The sequence below is a fragment of the Pseudopipra pipra genome, chromosome 6, assembly GCF_036250125.1.
Source record: "Pseudopipra pipra isolate bDixPip1 chromosome 6, bDixPip1.hap1, whole genome shotgun sequence".
In the NCBI taxonomy this organism is placed as follows: Eukaryota; Metazoa; Chordata; class Aves; order Passeriformes; family Pipridae; genus Pseudopipra; species Pseudopipra pipra.
The window spans coordinates 4,125,277-4,147,275 of record NC_087554.1 but is presented as its reverse complement, the minus strand read 5'-3'; the positions used below and the strand labels follow the sequence as shown (position 1 = coordinate 4,147,275).

At 44.4% G+C, this 21,999-nt stretch overlaps 1 protein-coding gene across 1 annotated transcript; it reads right to left on the bottom strand.

Annotated features, from left to right (window-relative positions):
• Positions 1 to 4,668: 4,668 nt before the first annotated feature.
• Positions 4,669 to 15,312, bottom strand: LOC135415422 (acyl-CoA (8-3)-desaturase-like). The gene is made up of 12 exons (XM_064657106.1): positions 15,033 to 15,312; positions 12,553 to 12,663; positions 12,072 to 12,269; positions 11,216 to 11,317; positions 10,959 to 11,087; positions 9,812 to 9,872; positions 9,630 to 9,706; positions 8,660 to 8,757; positions 8,242 to 8,338; positions 7,595 to 7,674; positions 7,105 to 7,230; positions 4,669 to 6,379 (listed from the first exon to the last, which is right to left on the bottom strand). The coding sequence occupies exons 1-12, from the start codon at positions 15,225 to 15,227 to the stop codon at positions 6,328 to 6,330; spliced, it is 1,326 nt and encodes a 441-aa protein (XP_064513176.1). The 5' UTR covers positions 15,228 to 15,312; the 3' UTR covers positions 4,669 to 6,327.
• Positions 15,313 to 21,999: the final 6,687 nt, after the last annotated feature.

Sequence of the window (21,999 nt, the reverse complement as noted above, 5' to 3'; positions counted from 1 at the left end):
CTACTTGCAGACACACTTCTGAATATTCTGCTCATCCACAGAAGGAAAAACCCTCCAAAAGGTGACTCTGCTTGAAAGTTTGTTTTAATTCTTGACTTGTGCAACACTAGTTAGGAACAAAGTGACATAAGCAAGGATTAAGACACCCACAGCCTACACACAGAACACCTTCCTTTGTCTGTCCTTCCTATGGGTCCTGGGCCACTTTCCAACCTCTGCAATATGTGCAGCAGGAATCCTGCAACAACTTGCCTCCTGTTCTGTTTGACCAGAATTCAATTCCCTAGCCTTCATCATCTGCCTCTGTCTTCCTCAGACACATGTTGTGCTGTATATTCCGTGCATTTTGACTCTGAGATGTCCATCATCCTTAAACTTCTACATCCTACCCTGCCCACAAGGACATCAGTCATATTTTTCCTCTACATGGCTGAAGGGGCTTTTGCTACTTACTTTAATTCCTTTTGAAGTTTAATTTTTCTTTGACACTATTGCAATTCCTAATTGCAGTTCCATGACCTTTTCACTACTCTTTTTATTCGCAGTCTGTCTCACAGATTGTTCCTCATCAATCCAAGATGCTCTTGTGAGTTTGTTTCTCCCCTCCTTGCAAGGGATGTAAGTCCCATAAATGTTATATACTTCTTATATGGAGTTTATATAAGAATCCTCACATGGTCTCACAGGTTTTCAGCATCATTTCAAGGGACAAAGGATATTCCAGAGTTGTACATGAATGTCTGGTTGATAAAGGAAAATACTCAAGCACCAGGCCAACACCTACAACGCTTGTAAGCATCCTTGTAACTCTCCAGCTTGGAGTAAGTACATGGAAGTTACACCCCATTCCTGTCCTATTAGATATTGGGAAGAAATGAGGGTGGGGAGGCTCTGGCACAGGTTGCCCAGAGAAGTTGAGGCTGCACCATCCCTGGAAGTGGTCAAGGCTCTAAAGTGCTTGGAGTAACCTGGTCTAGTGGAAGGTGTTGTGGAACAAGATGGTTTGTAAGGTCCCTTCCAACCCAAACCATTCCATGATTCCATGATTATTAGGCAGACATTGTCTAGGCAATCTAGAGACCATTATCCAGACTGTTATGTTTTATTTATTCCTTTATTTTTGGTAATTTGGAATATTTGCTCCAGACAGAAATATTTTAGCTTTCTAGTTTCTAATGAAGCCACAGGTTCCTGATCTTACACTTGGATGAGGGAAGAAGAGAGAATAGAGAGAAGAAAAATGTCAAAATGACTAAGCCATAATCTGAGCTCATTGGCAGCATCTTCATTCACCTTTTATTTTACTTGGGCAACATTCAACTTTTCTTACTTCATCTTGTTTCTTTTTCACAACTGATTGTGAGATGATCCTGAAGAGGAGTTCAGACTCACTTGTTAGAACATTGGCATCTCTTCTTGCCAGAAGAAGTTATCTTTCTATCTGGGTCTGCAGCTAAATGGTTGTTTTAAAGGCACTCGTGCATCCCAAAAGGTGGATTATGCAGGATGTGACCCAATTAGGATAATTCTGCCCACAGGACTGTCCTAATCTCTTTCTGAGTCAAAGCAAACAACTGCTACAGTTTACAAGGAGTCATCTGCTATAAATCTTGAATTTTGATATTTTGATATTTCCCTTAGTGGATAATCTATCCCTGCTCTTGGGCAATTAACCTTGGCACTAGGAATTTACACCTCCTGTACAGCTTGAACTGGTATTGATTCACACTTCAGCTGCTATTTCTTTATCACTGACAGATTGAAGTACTGTCTGCTATAAAACTTCTCATTTTATGGTCAAGTCACTGCCTCTTCCTTCACTGGGCTCAGGGAGCTCCAACAATTTCATTCTCTCACAATAAGGATCTTTCCTGAAGCTTTAGTTTTTCCTGCATCTCTTCCCTAAATCTTGATAGCAGACATATCTACACAGAATATGTTTTAGGTATTTATAACTTTGAAAGAAATTAAGCCTAACCTAGGCATAGAACAACTTAAAATATTCCCATGAGACTGCTAGACTGGTCTTACCTGATCCTACCTCCCCTTTCCAAAGCCTTAGAAGAAGAGGGAGAGAAAGTGGAAAAAAAGACAGGCTTGGCAGGAGAGGTGAAACAGCGAAAAAACCAGCCCCAGAAAGGAAATCCAAAAGGGAAAGAGCATCACAAAAAATATTCTGCTATCACAAAAAATTATGCTGCTAAGAGCATCCTGTTTTAATAGGGGAAGCATCAGACTCTGCTCCTGCTCACATGCTTGGCTATCAAGTAGGTTTTTGAGCACTGGACAAGTTGAAAATCAACTCAAAACCAGTGTTGTGGAGCAATTTTCATTCTATTTTTATTGGCACAAACACTGAACCTCCATTTTATGCATTAACAGCAATAAGTTCCCATTCAAGGCACGGTGACCATGGTTGGATGGAGAGAGATGTTTCTTGGGGTGGGCAAAAATCAAAAAGCCAGGTTTGTTCTGGAGACCAAATCAAGGCAGACTACTATGGATCAGTCAGACTTTTGGAATTTTTGCCTAAAGAACATAATTCTAACCAGCATTTCATATAAACTGTCATCACTGTATTACTTCTATTGCTATTTCAAAACTGTGTGGAAATTCCTCCCCATTTTCCAAACACTTAATCCCAGTCTCTGTAGAAGATGCAAATCACAGAGAAACCAAGTTCATGTCAATGAACTCTCTTCCAGTGTCATGTCAATCCTCTTCCTCTCCCACCCATGAGTAGTGTTGCATTACTACCTCACCTGTTAAGAAATCCCTTTATACTCCTTATAAAAGAACTATCTTGGGAAGTAACAAATCCTCCTGTTTCCAGGGGTTCAGCTGCATCCATTATCTATCTTGCATGGATCTACAATCATCTTCCATTCTGCTTCTTTTCTAAAGATGGAGAAAATTCCATTAACCTCTTCAGGAATTTGGGATAATGGAAGCAAACACACACACACAGAAGCTGGGCAAGGATTGCAAATCCCCCCCATGAACAAATCAAAAGGAGCGGGTGTTGGGAAGGGGAAAACTACAGTATTTTCCTCTTCAATTACCCCATCATCCTTAACTGTTTGAACATTTTTGTAAGTCCAGTTACTCCATTGTTGCAAATGTCTCTCTCTGATTTGAAGAAAGTGATTTAGTCCAGGTCAGAGCCACCTCTTTGTCCGAGGACACTCCACTTAACTGGAAAATCTTTGAAGCCTGATGAACATCTGATTACTGTTTTTAAGAGACCCCATGCAAGTGCCTGATGGATTTTTTCTTCTTTGAACGTTTTTGGGGACTAAATCCTCTCCTTCCACTAGCCCAGGTTGTTCAGAGTCCCATCCAACCTGGCCTTGGACACTTCCAGGGATGGGGCAGCCACAGCTTCTCTGGGCAGCCTGTGGCAGGGCCTCACCACCCTCACAGGGAAGAATTTCTTCCAATTATCCCATCTAACCCTGCCCTCCGGCAGTGGGAAACCATTCCCCCTTGTCCTGCCCTCCACACCCTTGCCAAAAGTCTGTCCCTTTATCTGATCCTTCCCTTCTGATTCCCTGGGGAGTCCTCCTTCCCTTCTGATGCCCGACTGCCACCCTGTGGCTATTCCACAATATTCAGGTTCCACTTTTAAGGTTGAACTGTGAAGCCAAAGGGTTTCCACTAAATGCCCAATTTGAGGTCAGTGTTGTTCCAAAAAGGTGTATTTCAGTGCAGGTCCAGAGAACCTGAAAGGGGTTTTGAACTTGCATTTGAATATTGTTGTAAAATGTCAGTATTATTAGCTTAAGAGTAATATGCTACTGTGGACTGTAAGGAATCCAGAGTACTCACGGAAACTGAAGTTGTCATATAAGGTATTTCTCCTCTTGAGTTGGAGAACTCTTCTTGAGCCTGGAGTGTTCTTCTTGAGCCTGGAGAACTCTCTGGAAAACTCTTCTTGAGCCTGGAGATCTTCCAGCAAACTCAGCACATTCAGTTCTGGTTATGTTGATTCAGGTCCCCTTTCGCTCTTCCCCTTTAGGACTCTGAATCTGTGTTCTTTTTCCTGGTTATTCAGGCATTTGGTTTATTGTATTGTTTCCTCTTTATTGTAACAGAGAAAACACAGGAGTGTCCAAAGTCTTAGGCAGTAAAGCAGAACTTAGAGAGACCATTCTCTTCAAAACTGTCAACTCCCAGATCATCCCAGCCCAGAGAGTAGCTCAAATCTATCTCTATTTTCAAAATTAAACATCCAGATAATGATTGTTCTGACTCTGAGCATTCAAAAACAAACCCAAGAAACCTCAATATTGCTGAACACTCATGGCCCACTTCAGCAACAAGTGGAGTTTCTTCTGCTTCCCTCTTTTGCCACACTTTTTGTCTAGTCCCTCTCCAGCTCTCTTGGTGCCCCTTTAGGCACTGGAAGGGGCTCTCAGGTCTCCCCAGAGCCTTCTCTTCTCCAGGCTGAACACTCCCAGCTCTCCCAGCCTGTGTCCAGAGCAGAGGGGCTCCAGCCCTCTGATACAAAGTTATGCAGCTTCCAGAAATCAGGAGTAGATTTGTTTTTCCTTTTCTCCTCATTTTGGAGAAAGAGGTTTATGACAGTTCTTTCTCTGCAGTTGTGGATGGGGATTTGTTCCATGTTTTAGAGAGTGCAGACATATTTTACTCTGGTGACAGCAATAATTGGTAAGATAAGGAATTTTATTATTAGTCTTTCCTCCATCAACAGTTCTAATAAAAGGGAGAGAAATGGAGCAGGGAAAAAACAAGGTAAAACAATAACTAAGGTCCATTTTATTTATGGTCTTAATCAACAGGTATTTAATGATTATTTTATTATTTCCATTACAGTTTTATCCTGTGCTTAACAACACTCTTGGCCTGGGAAGATGTATTTCTTCCATTCCTTCACAAGTCATTCTGATCTTGGATGTTGGTTGGCAAAAGCACCACATGTTCCTCAAGACAACCCATCCCTTCTGGGTACTAATCCCTGGGGTAACAAGGTGATGGAGCATCCTCATTAGTGATGTGGCAGGTGTTATATCCTGCTTTGGCATCTGTATTGTTGGTGTGGTAAATGAAAAGACCCTGGGAAAGGCACTAAGGCTATTCCAATAAATCCCACAGCACATGTTCCCTTCTCGTGGTGTGTTTGGAAGGCACAACATCCAAGAGAGGAAGAACCAGCAACGTTTTGGCTGATATGAGCCTGTGGATACCCAGCTGACTGAAAAGTTAAACATATTTAAACAGTGGCCCATCCCCTAACACTTTCCTAATTTCATTAGATTTGTCTGCAGCTCTGACAGGAACACCTCATGCTCCCTGGGCCAGGAGTCAGGAGTTGTCTCCCCTTAATAGAGGTTTAAAAAACCCTCCAGAACTTCAGGTGATCACAGACTGATTATGATCACCCTTTTCACTGAATCATCACAGAATGGTTTGGATGGGAGGGGACCTTAAAAATCATGTTGTTCCATGGGCAGGGACATCTTCCACTAGACCAGGTTTCTCCAAGCCCCCTCCAATCCAGCCTTGAACACTTTTGCTTCCTTAGTCACCCCTGTAGGGATCCTGAGCATGGATGTGACATATTCCTATCTCTTCTGACTTTCACTAATGGGTTTGTAACACTCCAAAGTCTGGCACTGTGGAAACCACTTGCAGATTCCCCATGGGATGTTACCAACGGACAAATAACCCAGAGGCTTCCAAAGGAGACGTGGAGGGCAGCATTCCCACAGAATATGGCATGTGGAATAACCTCTTTTTTCCTGTTTCTTTACCTCAGTTAGGTCCTATTCCCAGAGTACTGCTGCCTGCACCTTCTCCACCTCACCCACATATATACAAATTGGTTTGGGGGTCTCACTAACTACAAACAGGTATTTGAAAATACTAGACCTACCCAATTGCCTAGAGCTTCCATATTTCACTAACTCCCACATTCCTTGATTTCGTGCTGTCTCAGCATTCTTACACTCACAGTGAGAACCACCCCAAAAAACCTATGTTAGATAAGAAACTCCCCTCCTAAATGAAGTATCAGCAGATGGAAAGGAATCTGTTCCCTGTCTCAAAGCTGCCCCCAGCTTGGTGGAACAACTTCCTCCATTCAGCTTTTCCCCATAACTCAGTACCAAAGAGGAATGAAAGAAGCACAAGAAGAATTAAGAGCACATCTTTACAAAAATCCATCAAATTAATTACATTCATCAGTGGAATCAAGTGGTGCCACCTCTCCCCACCTCTAGCTTAGCCAGCTCGGCCTCCTCTTCACGGTGACCACCACGGGAGGCAGCAAGGCTGGGGAATTCCTCTGCAGGGATCCACTGCTGCTTATTTATGTAGGTAGGCATCGAGCCAAAGTTCCCCTGAATCTTTCAAAGAGCTGCCAAGAGAGAACCACACTTCTTTAGAGACAAGAAAATGAAATACAATGTCCTTGTGGGAAGAATTTCCACCTAGAGATAAAGCAAAGGAGATCACAGAATGGTTTGGGTGGGAAGGGACCTTTAGAGGTCATTTAGTCCAACCCTCCTGCAATGAGCAGGGACATCTTTAGCTCAGGTTGCTCAGAGACCTTCAGAGACAAGGAAGTGTTGGTTACAGACCCATTGAAAAGAGGAAGAAGAAACAAACCAGTGGGGCTACATCAGACAAAGGTTGGAAGGTTAAAGCAAACAATGTAATTACTTAACTAGAATGAAAATAAAAGGAGCAAGTGTGAATTTTTGATGGAATAACAAATACCTAGGGGCAAGGAGGGGAAGAAAGGAATAAAAAACCAAAGAATGGATGACAGTTAAAACTCATCTTTATGGAAACATCGCTTTTCCCTGGAGACAGAGGTACCAGACCTGGCATCCTATGCACCTCTGACTTCAGAGCTGAAGGAAAAGGAACTCTGCATTGGGTCATTCCCACAGACACCTTCTGTCTGCTGTGACAGAAACCAGTGCCGTGGCTGCACAGTTTTCCCATTCTTTTCATAGTCATCTATACCACCTACTCTTCTGCGAGCCAAGCTGACCCCTCCCCTGGCCTGTCTGTCCCATTTTCCCTCCATAATACTGGAAAACCCTTCACTTGGGGACACAGTGGATGGATACTTACTGCACAATGTCTGCAAAGGCCGTGAGCAGGGGCTTGCACTGGTACTCAATGCCATGTTTGGCACACAGGGACTTCACCAGAGGGGCCACCTTCCAGTAGTTGTGTCTTGGCATTGTAGGAAAAAGGCTGCAGGAAAACAAGAGTGGAATTCAATGGCATTTGTCATCACCTTACAGAATTCCTGGCCCTCTTCTGTGCTTCTAACCTCTGGAGTGCCCCAACCTCCATTTGTGTCACAGTCATCAGTGCTTTGCAATGGTCCCTCTCGTGCCACTGATAATTCCCACCTCTGTGCCTTGCACCTCTTATCTGAGGCCATGGTGGTGCTCACTGGTGCTCCAAAAATCTTCTGTGTTCCCATTCCATCCCCATACAAAGAACCAAGATTTCCCCATATTATCTTTTCTATCAGCCTTGTAGGTTCTTCAGCCTTAGTGTAACTAGCATTCCTGGAAACTCCCTGGCATTCCCAACCCATGTTTCAACTCACTGGTGCTCGATTTGGAAGTTCAGATGTCCACTGAACCAGTCATTGAAAAAGGACTGATGAACATTACAGGTTGCCTGGAGCTGAGGGAAAAGAAAAAAAAAAGTAATATTTTAAGTGCTATTTTAGGAATGCCCCTTCTCAAACCCAACAGCAAGCAGGTACAGGTTTCTCATCATCATGGGAATTCTGGCTGAACACAGCAGCTCCAAGAGTTCTTTCCAGTCCACAAGAGATGGCCAAGCTGAGATATGTGATTGTTAGGGACTTAAGAGCACAGATTTGACTTCCCCAGTGAGATGAGCCACAACAACCCCAACTTTCACCTCTCTAATTTAAAAAAATTTGTAATGACTTCAGAACTAAAATAAAACAAAGCACAAAAGAGATCTGGACCATCCTTCCACTATCTGAAGGGCATTGTAGCATCTTTAATTATTCCTCTTGAGACTCCTGTGCTCAGCATTTGAAGTGTCAATCACTTCTGCACCTCTTTCCTGGCACTGATCATGCCACACAGTGAGGACAAGCTGCTTGTGTTTCCCTCTCTCAGTTCCCACCACTTCAGTGATCAGCTCCCTTGGGCTTTACACACCCAGAAGTGTAACTTCTCCCCTCAGAGTCACAGATCTCCATCAACAAGGTCTTACCTGGGTAGAGAACCAGTCCACATTCTTATCATAATCGATGTGCATCGGGATGTGATTCATTTGTGTAACCCAGACAAACCAGTTACTCTCTATAAACCTGTGCACACAAACACATAAAAAAACCCATTGCAGGTCTCACACCCAACCAAAACAAATCAGCACAAAACACTTGTACACACACAAGCTGTGTTTTTCTTGACAAAATGAACACCAGGAACCCCAAACATCTGATCAGATCAGACTTACACACACCTTCCACCTTCTAAAGACACAAAAGACAGAAAACCACCTCTGTCTTGCCGAAAAGCATTAGGAAAGAGAAGAACAGGGAGCCATGAGAAAGATAACCAGGAAGCTGAAGAAAGGCTGAGTAAAAAACTGGGTAAAGAAAATGTTGGAATTATAAACTGAATGATACCTGACTAACAGATGGAGCCCCAGCGTACCCTTCACCCCCAGGAAGGGCAAATAGGTGAGGAAGAATCGGATGTAGAAGGACAACATCCAGGCCAGGTCCTGTAGTCCAGGGAACAGAGAAAACTTCACTAAAAGGAAGAATTTCTGGTTTCTGAATTTACCACCACTCCCTTTAAAACCTCCTTCTATTAATTGACTCTTCCTCCCTGGCCCCATCACAAAGCAACCTGACACCAGCCATTCCTGCGCTTGGGAATTATCCTGGTTTTATGAGCCCAGCACAGGGCAAACACCAGCCAGAACATGTCCTAAAGCATCCTATTTTCCTCTGGATCTAAAGAGAAACCAAGCAGTGAGAAAGGTAAAACCCCAGCCAATTAAAAGAATAACAAGCTCTGGTTTACCTCCATCTCATCCTTTTTTGTTCCACTTCACATTTCTTGCAATCTCTTCTTCCCCTCATGGTCATTTTCTCCTGACCATCCCGCTTCCCAGGCAGGAATAAAACAGCAGGGTGCCTTCTCTCTAGCCCCATCTCAGAGAAGAAACTTCTTTTTTTCCTGAATTTTTCCCAAAGTCTCTAAAAACCACGCTGTTCCTCAAAGTCCTAACAAGCCATCTCTCTAAAAACTCTGAAAATCTACTACCCATTCCCTGTTTCACTTCACACTGAGCTGTGAGGATTCCATTTTAGGCTTTTTGAAAGCTACTTGATTTTTAATGTATCATTTTGCAAAACAGAGTCTCACTACATCCTTCTGCAAAACCCCTTTGTTATCCAATGGATCTTCTACAGAGAAAGGCTGTGTGGAAGGTACCCTCTCTCCCCTAGCAAACATTACTTCCCAAATCATATTCCCACAGAGATACACAGCTCAGAATTCCTCCCAGTAATTCCTTACAATGGAATTTATCCACAAACCAAGGAGAAGTCACCCCTGCTGTCCAAAATTGTGCTGGAGCTGACTTACCACCCACTGCTTCCTCTGCACAGCGAAGTAGAAGATGTACCACTGAAAGTAAAGAGGCACCAGAGCTGGGGGACCAACTAGAGTGGAAAAACAGATTGCAGAGGCATTAATTATCCCAGTGAGATGGGCTGGAAAAGGAAGGGGCTGCTGTCCACAGAACTGCAGAGGGGTCGGTTACTCACTGATGAAGAAGTACTTGTGCTGGTGGTTGTAAGGCATGAATTTCTTCTTTTGCACACCAAGCTGTTAAAATAAGCAAATTACTCAGTCTGTGGCTGCTATGATGTGTTTTCACCCTGCTTTGGGTGCACAAGAGGCTGGGCACTCCCTTGCAAACTGACGGTGACCTGCACAGGAACCTCCATCCCTACAGAGGGCACAAGTTGCCTAAAAATGCTTAAATCGAAACCCACATGAGGCACTGAGAACAGTTTGCTGCCAAACGGATTTTCAGGGAAAAAACCCCCTCCAAAAAATAACCTATGATACTATTAATAAAGATGACAGTGTGTACAACTCCTACCTATTTGCAATTAGTCTTCAAAGCAGATAAATGAGCACCTAAACATTAAACTGTGTCCATGGGAATGAGAGTGAATAGATTATCCTCCCTCTGAGACTGCTAATTTTTCAGTGTTTGCTGTATAAACATAACAGATCATGTCACTGACTTCCTTAGGAATGCCATTATATCCCTGTACATGTCTAAACTAATTCCCAATAGCCCATCCCTTAATTTCAATGAAAATCAGAGCATTTAAAGTGATATTTTGAATTTATATGACTATTTTTTTAAAGAAACAGCAAATGCTAAAGCCATTCAATTATCTCCTGAGCTGTACCAGAAATAGAGCTGGACTCCAGATGGGAGCCACTCTGACACCCACTGTCAGGCTGAGACCACCAAAATAGCTTCTTTGATCAGTGATTGTAAAAGTTCCAGACAGCCCTTGCTTTTCATCTGCTGCTTCATTCCCCAGATCACTACAATTAGTCACACTGAGCTTGGTAAAGAGAGAACAGCTTGTCATTTTATCTTCATACCACTGCGAGTGTCTCAGCAGGGAAATATGAACTTGTAATTGTGGCAGATATTTCATTCTTATTTTCTAGCAGAAATAACTTCTAGTGAAATTTTAAGGATATAAAGATCTCAGAAGCATTGAAACATTGAGGTACTACTAAGGAATATTGGGAATTAGTGAAAGGCAAAGTAGCACTATATAAAACTTGCTCAATGAACCAAATGCTCTGTAGCCTCCAAGCTCTCTGCAGCTTTCCAAATTTGAATCCCACTGCTGCAACCTCCCAGCTTTTACGAGGTCTCACCTCTACAGAGAGTGTTTTTCCCAAAGCAAAAAACAAGGGGTGCATGTTGACGTCGGGGTCCTTCCTGAAGCAGTTGGGTTTAGCATGGTGTTGGAAGTGGAGGTGGTTCCACCAGCTGGCTGGGGCTCCCTGTGGGAAGGGATGAGAGGAGAGTGGCCTAAAAATGTTGTATTCTCTGCCTTTAATCCTCCCTCTCCAGCAGCTCCTTGGATTTGCTTTCTCCTCATTCTGCTCTTGCAGCCCCTCCCAGCACCCACCTTCAGATGGCCGATCACGAACTTGTGCACCCAGTGGTTCCACCTGGACTTGCTAAAGACTGAGAGGTGTCCAAAATCATGCTGGAGCCAGCCAGCCTGGGCCTGGAATTAAAAAAAAAACCAAACAACAGTGCAGCTGAGGGAAAAAGAAGTGTCAGGAGGGTCTGCATCTGAAAAGGGCTTTATTCTCCCACGCTCCTCGCAACGTATCCCTGGATAGCAAGAGCACTCCCACTACCAGGACTCAATCCAAACACTCCTCTTTTACTACAAACCAGCGTACTCCAGACTTTGCCTAATGACTTTTAGTCCTGGATAGCTGTTTTCACGAGGAAGGAAAGAAATCCTGGGAGAAAAACAGCCACGATGCCAAGAAACAGCATTTATTCCCTCACAAAACTGCACTGAAATCAGCAACAAAGTCTCCTTTAAGGAGCAGCTTGCTGCTGCCTCCTCCGAGTACTTGTAATTCCAAGGGGATCAGCTGGCCACAGGAGGAATAGCTGGGGCTTTGAGAGCTGCTCTGTCCTCTCCTCTAACTCCCTGCAAGTTCCCATGGGAACGCTGTGGCTTGGCCCCTGCACACAGCCTTGGAGTTCGGGCACAGGGGAGCTCACAAGGGGAGCATGGCTTTCATAGTATGAGGGAGGCTGGAATAAGGAGGGCTTTGATGGAATAGGGGAAGAAAAAAGCAGGGCAAAGCCTGCTCTATCACAGCAGCCCTGTAGTTTTGCCCCTTTGGTGGAAACCAGGAAGAAGCAGCATTTTGGGGAGTCCATGATACAATTTCTCCTGTGGCAATGAGCACCTAAGTCCCAAATGTGGGGTTTGGGGATTATTTTCCCCAGCTCCTTACCTGAACAGTGCCTAAAAGCACTGCAGAGAAGAGGAAAGGCAGCGTGGATGCTCCAAAATACCAGATGACAAGCCAAGCTGCAACATCCAACACCAGGATGTGGCAGAGATACAGGAGGAAAAAGGTGTGGTTGGGGTTGAGAAGCCCCATTTTCTCAACCACTGCACGAAGCTCACGGAAATCTTCCACCAGCTTTTTCTGTGGGGAGACCCAAAACATCTGCTGGTCAGAAAATGCCTCAGGAACTTAAAGAGCAGCTGAGTTTTCCCCCTCAGGGATGAAAAAGGGAAAAGCTGAGGGTCACCTGGAGACAAATCTTCACCAGAAAATACTAATAATGACGTAGAATGAAGGGGAAACTTCAGCCAACAGAGTGATTCCAGGAGATACTACGATATCATGTACAAGGAACTCTGGCTGCCAGCAATAGAAATTAAATAGCTCAATTTCAACCCAGATCCCGAATTTTTAAGACACTTACATTCTTGCTGGGCTCCAAGCTGGGTTGATCTGGTGCCAGTTCCCCAATCAGCAGTGGGCTCATGTACTTTCTTACCAGTGTCTTGTCAAGATGAAAAGCAATGAAAGGATCCTGAAACACAGACACAGGAACAGGATGGAGAAAAACAATCATTCAGGAGGCAGAAAAAGAAATATATTTCATGGTATACTGGACTCAGCAGAAAGCAACCCAGCTAAGGGAGCTGGCTCAACCAGATTTTACTGCCACAAATCTTATTGCCTTCTTCACACCATAAATGATCATTGAGCAACCTGACCTAGTGGAAGGTGTCCCTGTCCATGGCAGGGCCTTAGAACTGGATGGTCCCGAAGGGCCCTTCCAACCCAAATCATTCTGTGATTCTATGATTTGAAGCTCAGTTCTCTGTCTCATTTTCAGTCTGGATGGTTCTGAAAAGGCCTTTTTCCAGCCTTACCATTCAAAAGATCCCTGGCGGGGAAATCCATGACTTTCATAATTTAAATGTAATGTCCTTCTCCATGGCAACCAGGTGAAAAGAATCACTAGTGACTGTTATCACATTCTATGTTATACTCACATTCTATCCCTACATTTAAATTACAAATCCCTTGAGCACACAGGGCAGTTTGACATCTAATTCCTACTGAAGATCTCCCATTTATCCCCTTTTCCACATTTCTCTCCCAACATTTATTTCCCTCAACCTAAGGATGTTTTTTTCCTCTTTTCTGAGACAATATTTGCTTATTGTGTGTCACTGTGTAATCTCCCTTCACCATGTACTGTTTATCACTATAATTACTAGGTCATCATGTGCTTTTAAAATAAATTGTGCTTTTAAAAGATCTCTGGTCAGGAAAGGGGTTAAAAAACTGGCTCATGTTGCCAGCTCTGGGTCAGCTGTAGCATCCACTCTGCTCAGGGTTACTGAATAAAGGAGGGAAAGAGAGAGGCAAACCAACATTTGCATTTTCTCTTTGCAAAAGGGGAAAGAAAATAGGGAGGAGTACATGGGCAGATCAGAGGAGGATGGTACCACACATTTAAACCAATCCTTTCCATGGGGGCTGTAAAACCTCCCAGTGCAATCCCAGCTGGAGGTGAAGGGTTGGCTGATTGCACCTTCTAGAAATCAGAACACTCCAGAGGCATTCAGCAAACCAAAAGTGCTCTTTCTTCGCTTCCCATTTTTTCTTGGTTTTGAGGAGTCTTGTTCTTTTCAATCCCAGGACAAAACTGTTGGAAAACAAAACTTGGCAGGGGTTCCTGAGCGGTCAGCAGTTCAACTGCATCCAGCAGTGACAATGATGATATCACCTAAGGAATGCAGCTGGCTGCAATCCCACCATCCAACCATGCTCACACCATGTGCTGACCCTTTTCTGATCACAGAATCACAGAATGTTTGGGTGGGAAGGGTCCTTTAAAGCTTATTTTATCCCCCCCTGCCATGGGCAGGAACATCTTCCACTAGCCCAGGTTGCTCCAAGCCCCTTCCAACCTGGCCTTGAACACTTCCAGGGATGGGGCATCTACCACCTCTCTGGGCAACTTGCTCCAGTGATAGGGCTTTGCAAATGCACATGTGCATCCTGAACTCATGAAGTGTGTGTGAAGTGTGCAAATCCACATGTCATCTTCAGCCTTAAGTGATATTTATCTGATGAGATCTTCACATGAAGATCTGATGTTCCATCCTTTCTGATCAGAGACAAAATTGAAACGTAGCCCATCAAAACCGCTCTTGATGTAGATTCACATCCCATCCCCACCCTTGGGTCCAAATAGGTACATTTGGAGAAATTAACTTTCTTCTGTGAAAAACATAAGCAGATTAAGGAAGGAAAGACACTGAACAAAGTCACCCCACATCCAACTCGATCGAACAGCATCTACTCTGCTTCACAACAGTTGCTGGCATCCAGGCATGAGTGATTCATTTCTTTTGATGACTGAAATACGACCTTCAGTAATAATTTTGCTCTGGTGCCATCTCTTGGAAACACGGTGCTCGGTTCTTTAAAGTTCCAGGAGGTTGGATGTGCGTCCATGCACTTGCAAACAACTCTGCGTGCGCACACACAGCAGTGTCACTGTGAAACCCGCCTGTGCCACACCTGGAGATTTAATAGTCTTATTGACTCTGCGTGCAAAAATTAGGGAGAGGTCTTCCCCCAGATTGAAGCCCGGCTGCAGTCGCCCTATTCGCACACTTTTGAGAAATTCCTTTTCGTAATTCCTTTAAAAATGTTTCCTTTTAAAAATAGTCCCCCAGGAGAAGTGCGGGATGTGTATATTCCTTTGCACATAGAAGGCAATTCACACCGTCCGTGTGTAACAGAGTATCTCCTTAAACGTGTTAAACACGAGCTGCTCGCTGCTGTTCCCGCGCCCAGTGATCCTCCCCCGCGCATCCCTCCTGCATCCCGCCCCGGGATGCCGGGGATGGATCCCCCCCTCCCCCGCTCGCCCCTCACCGTGGCGTCCTGCCCGGCGTAGTGGCTGATGACCCGGGAGCCTCCCGGGTGCCTCCGGCAGAAGTGGCTGATGTCGTACACCTTCCTGTCGATCACCAGCCAGCGCTCCTGCGGGGCCGGCCCCCGCCCGTTCCGCTGCCCGATCTCCTCCCAGGTGAAGCGCCGCAGCCCCCGGCCGGGCTCGGAGCACTCCATAGCCCGGCTCCGGTGCGTTCCGGCTGGGCTCGGCTCGGCTGGGCTCAGCTCAGCTCGGCCCGGCTCCTCCTCTGCGATTCCCCCACGCCCACTGGGCTGCGCTCGCCGTGCGACCGCCCCCGAGGCCGGAGGGACCGGGGGGGCTGGAGGGGAGCGGGGACAGTGGGGGATTTGGTGGTGGACATCACGGAACGGGAGGGAATTCGGGCTCCCGCAACAGGCGTCCTCGGCTGTCCAGGCTGGAATGATTCACAGAACCATTTAGTTTGGATAAAGTCTCTGGGACCAACGAGCGCTGCCGAGGCACGTCTAACCCATGTCGCGGAATCACAGAAGTTTTCGGGTTGGAAGGGACCTCTGGAGATTACCCAGTCCAACCCCCCCTGCCAAGGCAGGGTGACCTGGAGTAGGTGACACAGGGAGGCGTCCAGGTGGGGTTTGAATCCTTCCAGGGAGTGAAATTCTGCAGTGTCCCTGGGGAGCCTGTTCCACTGCTCTGCCACCCTCAATGGAAAGTTATTCCTCGTGTTGAGGTGAAACTTCTTGTGTTTTAGTTTATGGCCATTGCTCCTCATCCTGTTGCTGGGCACCACCGAAAAGATGTCCCCAAGTGCCACATCTGCCTGCCCTTTAAATCCTTCCAGGTCATCTGTCATGTGGGAGGGGGGATGGAACTAGGGAATTGGATTTGGGGACTATCTCAAACCATGACATCATCCCTCCAGGTGACTCCACCACTGCCCTGGACAGCCTATTCCAGGGGTTGACAACCCTTGAAAATTTTACCTCATATGCAACCTAAACCTCCTCTGGTGCAACTTTAGACTGTTTCCTCCTGTCCTGCCTTGTTACCTGGAGAAGAGACTGACCCCCACCTGGCTACAACCTGCTTCCAGGGAGTTCCCCTTCCCCACACTCGAGTTGCTTCTTTTGAACCACTTTCACAACCTGTTTCTCCTTATTTCTGGGCTGAGGATGCCTCATCTTCCTTACCCTGAGTTTTGTTTCCCCTTTGCTGCAAACCCCTCCGTCTCTTCCATCTGTCCTGCCTCCCCCTTCCAGCTGCCACAGCCTCTTCTGTTCCTATGGCTCCATTTGGCTGCTCCTTCCTGGATATGCAGGGAGGAAAGGTGTTGCCACAGGTATATATGACATAACAACCCTGCAGCCAATTCTTCATACAACAGACTATTGAACAGTGTTAGAAGATGAATGATGCTAAAAATCCATCTGCGTGGGACTTCATGGATATGAATTACAAATGTACATTAAAATGCCTCTCCCCACATTCCTCTCCCTCCTCCCTTTCCATAGTAGCACCATTCTTCTCTGTGATCTCTCATTATTGATTCCAAATTTCTTTGTTTCCAATCTGACCTAGTTACAGCAATTCCAGTTGAATGTAACCATAGAAACAAAGAACCACCAGGCTGCATCCCTTCGTGTTCCGAGCATCACCTGATGGCTACATCACATCTTGGAATTCTATCCCTGCAAAACACTTGATCAAACATACTTATTTCCTTCCCTTTAGCAATGTCACAGCTAATGCAGTGAGCTTCTACACATTTTCACTGTCAATTGTGAAAGAAAAGGTTCTCTCCTGATCTCAGAAAAATTAAGTTGTTTTTTTTGTTGGCTCTCAACCATCTCACCAACATAACCAGAAAACACACTAATAAATGTTTAGCATATTTTTAAATATAACAATTATATTCAGAACTGTGCAGTAACTATTTCAGTTTCTTATTTTTTTCTGATTATCTGTTGCACAAAATAATAACAGTCTTAAATTTATTTTATATTTATGAGTTTTCCTCATAAATACTGGGGGAGAAACACATAGGACAGTTTTATTTTTTCTATACAACACATTAAAAGAAAATAAATTCTTCCTACACAAGTTAAACCTTTGGAAACTTGTTTTTCTAAGGGCCACTGAGCTTGATAAACTGCACTCCTATTCCCCTCATATGCCAATCTCTGATTTCAGCTATAAAGGGTGTTAACACCTTATCAACACATTTTCTCAGATAAATTATACAGCAATCCTTGGAATTCCCTTCAAAGCTTCTTCTGACATAAAATCTGTGTCTCTGCTTGTTTTCCCCTCAGCAGAGGATTCAACCTGAGGTAAGACATGGAGGCTACTGGAATCATCCAACCCTAAGCAGTGAAGTTTTCATGTCCTGCTATGAGTTGCCAGTTGCCAGCAGTGGTTGTTTCTCCTGCACTTGCCACACTCAGGATCTCAATGGGTGTCTCAGAGACAAGAATGGGATCTTTGTGATAAAGACTGCAAGGGAAATCCAGCTGCCTTACACACTGGCCAACATCCTGCATCCAGCTGTGACTCTTGGCATCCAGACAGTCTCTGCTGGAAGACAACTTGGTAAAACGAGACCTTCAGTGTCCTGACTCCTTGTTTACCTCTATTACTCCCATCTCCATATCTACTGTCACGGTCCAGCAGTGACCCAGCTCCCCAGGCTATCAAAGATCACTCAAAATCCAAGGGGAGATAAGAGATGTACTTTGATTCAGGCTTCTGATCTGGCTGCAAATCATTTCTGGCATCTCAGATGGCTGGGGATCACCAGAAGTTGGAGAAAATGTATTAAAATTCCTTATGCCACTGCCATGATTTGGCTGTAACGTATTTTAAAACATCCAAGAGACCTGGGTGATGAGGGATCACTAAATATTCAGGCATGTGGTGAGTAAACCAGTAATCAGGGAAGGAGGAGATGGATTGAAAGGAGAGCAGCCTTTCTTTTACCATCAGGGAAAATGAGTTACAATAGCAGATGATGAGGTCCAAAACCACAAAAAAAATTTAAAGAAAAACTAACAAATGCTGAAATACAGTTTAAAAGAGCAAAGTCTAAAAGAAGAATCAGTCGTTGGCTTTGGTTCAGACTAAGAAAAGCTGAAGATGACAGCCCATGGGAACTGTGGTGGTGTGATTTACAAGCTGCTGTCATCAGTGCAATTAAAACAGCCATGCTGATGAAGCAAATGCAGGAGAAAAACACTGATTTTATCATTGTACTCCTACCAGGGAAGAGCTTGAAGCTCTTGACAGCTCACTGCACCAGGCTGAGGACCCACTGGAAGGATTAGTGTAACACCAGAAGAAGCGGGAGAAACTTGAAATATTTCCTCTATTCCTGTTGTATTACTGGGAATGAGCTGTAATAGTTGGACAATTTGGCCTAAATGAGTTAGTATTGTACCTAGAACTCTTTGTTTGGATTGGTAACACTTTACACCAGCAATAAGTTCTTGATTTTGCATATAAATTATGTATCTTCAGCTCATATTAACTTTATGAGGCATTTGCTTAATTCTCTGCCCTAACAACTGAGTGTTAAAATTTAGGTGCAAAAAATAAACATGACAAAGGGAAAGAATTAATATAGTATAGTGTGGATTACAGGAAGAGGAAGATTGGGATTTGGGAGCAGTTTACATCTTGCCAGAGAAAGCAACCAGGAATATGTAAGGGATGAGACAAAAATAAGCTTATTTTTTGTCCTTCAGAAGAAGTAAATTCAGATTAGTAACTGAGGGAGTGAGGCAGTAATTGTTTAGACTTTTATACATTTGAAAATAAAATCTGAATAAGGAGAAAAGGAAAGAATCTGATGATAACAGGAGAACATTAGTAGGACAGAGTTTTCATTAGAAATTATTACAAATGAGATTCTACTGTAAGGCAGCACCAGAACAGAGCATTTCTCTCCTTATTCCTGTCCTGGTGGGACCTTGCAGTGTCTGCTGCTTTCTGTACTCCAGCAGTGTGATTCTGTCCTCTGCTTCCTTGGCAGCCAGAGCAGTTTGTGCCCTGACCCTGATAATCCTCCTGCCAGCCCAAGATCCACTGCAGAATGTGGAATCCCTGCCAGTCAGGGCACAATGGGGATTTCTGTTTCTTTGTTGGTTGTTTCCCTCATAAAGTTACTCAACTCTCAGCCACTCTCTCAGGACTGGAACAAGTGCCATCAACACTGGAATATGTCAGAGTATAAAATATCAACACATCTAAGATAGCTTTTTGTCTTTATTTAAAATATATTGACTGCTACAGCATCCCTACCTAACCACTGGTACTCTCACCTCAGGCTCCATGTTCCAGCATCCCATTCCCCAGCCTAGTTAGGATGTGATTTAGCTGTTTCCCACTATGTTTGAATTTATTATTCACCCAGTTCAGAGCTCCTCAGTCTTTTCTTCTAGTGACAGGGAGGGAAAACATGGGATCCTTTCTCTCCTTACATTTGTTTTTCCTTGGCAGAGTAGCTAAAGGTATCTAAAAGTCTAAAGATGCAGTTAAATCTGATCCTCACTGTATTTTTCTCCCAATATTCTCAGTTTCCACTTTCTGTCTTAGCCCGTCCCATTTTTCCTCTTCACGTACCTGCTCCCATGTCCTTACCACACACCCCTTGTTCACTGCTCTCTCCTGCTGCCTCCTTTTCCCACCACATGTCATGGATCTATCCATACCAAGTGATGGATCTCATAGTTTAAAATGGGGGAAAAGGAGGATTTTCCCTCCATCCATGGGGACTACCGCACAGTTACAGTGCATTTCCAGGCTGGGTGCTGATGTCAAAATCAACCAGGTATTAATGGAGACTCCAGTCCTTTCTAAAAACCAAATTAAAAGAAACTTACCTGGTCTTAGCAACCTCTACATAAAACTCAGTAAAGGGATGAGACAACAAACACATAAAAGGCCGTTTTTTACTACATTTTTAAAACGCTTTCCTGAGGGTTTCCACTTCTTTTACCTTAAACCAATGCATGACACAGTGTAAAGATATCTGAACTACCAATTTGTCCTGTTTCTTTTCCCATTCCAGTCTAATCTAGCATGATATCCTTGACTTACTCATTAGCTTATGTATTTCTACATCACCCTGAGGAGCAGGCACACCCTTCTACATGTGCTTCCTGCAAAAAGGAATTCTCCCTCCACTTCACACTCCTCTGCATCTCCTCTTCCACATTTTGTTTCCTTTCATGTTTCTCACCTTTTTTTTGCCCCCATCTTGTGACTATTTGGTTAAACTCAGGGCTTTTATGTCTCTCACACAAGCTCTTTGTGCCATTAAAGCTACACTGAGCAACCACTGCAGCCTTTCACCTACTTGGCCATAGAGCAGAGTCTGTTCTCCTCTCATTGCCGAGGCTGCTTTGTGTCCCAAGAGCCAAAGAAAACTGGGAACAAGTGCTGCATGAAGCCTGACAGCCTGACTGGCTGTGCTGCTGGAGGATGAGAGTGACAGGGATTATTTTATAGGCGTCTTTCATTGACTTGTCATGAAGTTACTGTGCAATTATTTATGGGAGATATCCAGATGAGGAGTTCTGGGTGCTGACTTTGCTTCTATGCCCATCTACAGGGACAAGAGGCATGTCCAAAATGTACCAATCTACTTTTCAGCTCATTTTATAGGATCAACACAGTCACAGAGTGGTTTGGGTTGGAAGGGACTTTAAAGCTCATCTCATTTCAACTTCCTACCATGGGCAGGGACACCTTCCACTATCCCAGGTTGCTCCAAGCCCCATCCAACCTGGTCTTGAACACTTCCAGGGACGAAGCATCCACAGTTTCTCTGGAAAACCTGTGCCAGGGCCTCACCACCCTACCAGGGAATATTTTCTTCCCATTATCCAATCTAAATCCACCTTCTGTCAGTTTTAATCATTCCTTTCTCTGTGTTGCCCACCGGGCCTCTCCATCCTCTTGGACATCTCTGTGTTCTTCAGCTTTACAATCTTCTTCTATATGGAATTATAATGCAATGTGGTTTGCAAAGGACCTCTGAGGGTTAAAGCACAACCTCCTGGCTCAGGGCAGGGCCGTGGTCCTCCTCAGCACAATCACACAAACTAGAGAACCAGATTTTCAACTGCTGTTACCAGGAAAATCACCATTTGTACCTAGCCAGGATCAAGATCCCAAAATTCAAAGAACTCAGAAAGTGTCACAGTAAACTTTTCCCACATCACAAGCAGTGAGTTTCAGGTCCACCTTAATGCAATGTCTTGCTGTACTTTAGTATAATCCTGGTCAGAGGGCTATTTTGAACCAAACTAAATAAAACTAGCAAGTCTTAGGAAAACATTCCTTTCATTTCTGACTTTCCTCACCCCACACCACAGCAAAAGACTCTTTAATAGGCTGATGTCCTCCTGTAGCACTAACACCAGGCAGAAGCAGAGGAAAGCTATAGCAGGGTTTGGCACAAAGGCAGCACAGAGTGGCTCTCACTAGTGTAGAAGTTTTTGTTCTCTCCCTTTGATCTCTGTTCCTGTTGCCTGAGTAGGGGGTATAGATGGAGAAATGGAGAGGAACAAGTAATCTTTAGATTTAGGTTGTTAGATTTTTAGATTTTAGATTTAGATTGTCAGCTCCTCCAGGCTAATGGCAGCAGGGAAAAACAGAATATCCCTTGCCTGCGCCTGCTCTAAACCATGGCTTGGGCCGGACAACAACACCAGGACTGGAGGCACTTCGTGCTTTCACTGGTCTCATCCCATGCTTCCCTTCAGCATTGAGGTGTGGGAGTTGGCTAAAAAGAAAATTTCATTGTGAATTAAAATATTTCATGTGAATTAAAACATTTGCTAGGACAAGGGGAATGGTTTAAACTAAAGAAAGATATTTAGATTGGATACTAGGGAGAAATCCTTCCCTATGAGAGTGGTTAGGCCCTGGCACAGGTTGCCCAGAGAAACTGTGGCTGCTCCATTCCTG

Coding starts and splice junctions, on each gene's coding strand:
- LOC135415422 (XM_064657106.1), bottom strand. CDS start 15,227: ATGGAGTGCTCCGAGCCCGGCCGGGGGCTGCGGCGCTTCACCTGGGAG. Junction 12,664..15,032: donor ACGCCGGGCAGGACGCCACG/GTGAGGGGCGAG, acceptor TCTGTGTTTCAG/GATCCTTTCATTGCTTTTCA. Junction 6,380..7,104: donor GCCTTTGCAGACATTGTGCA/GTAAGTATCCAT, acceptor CTCTCTTGGCAG/CTCTTTGAAAGATTCAGGGG.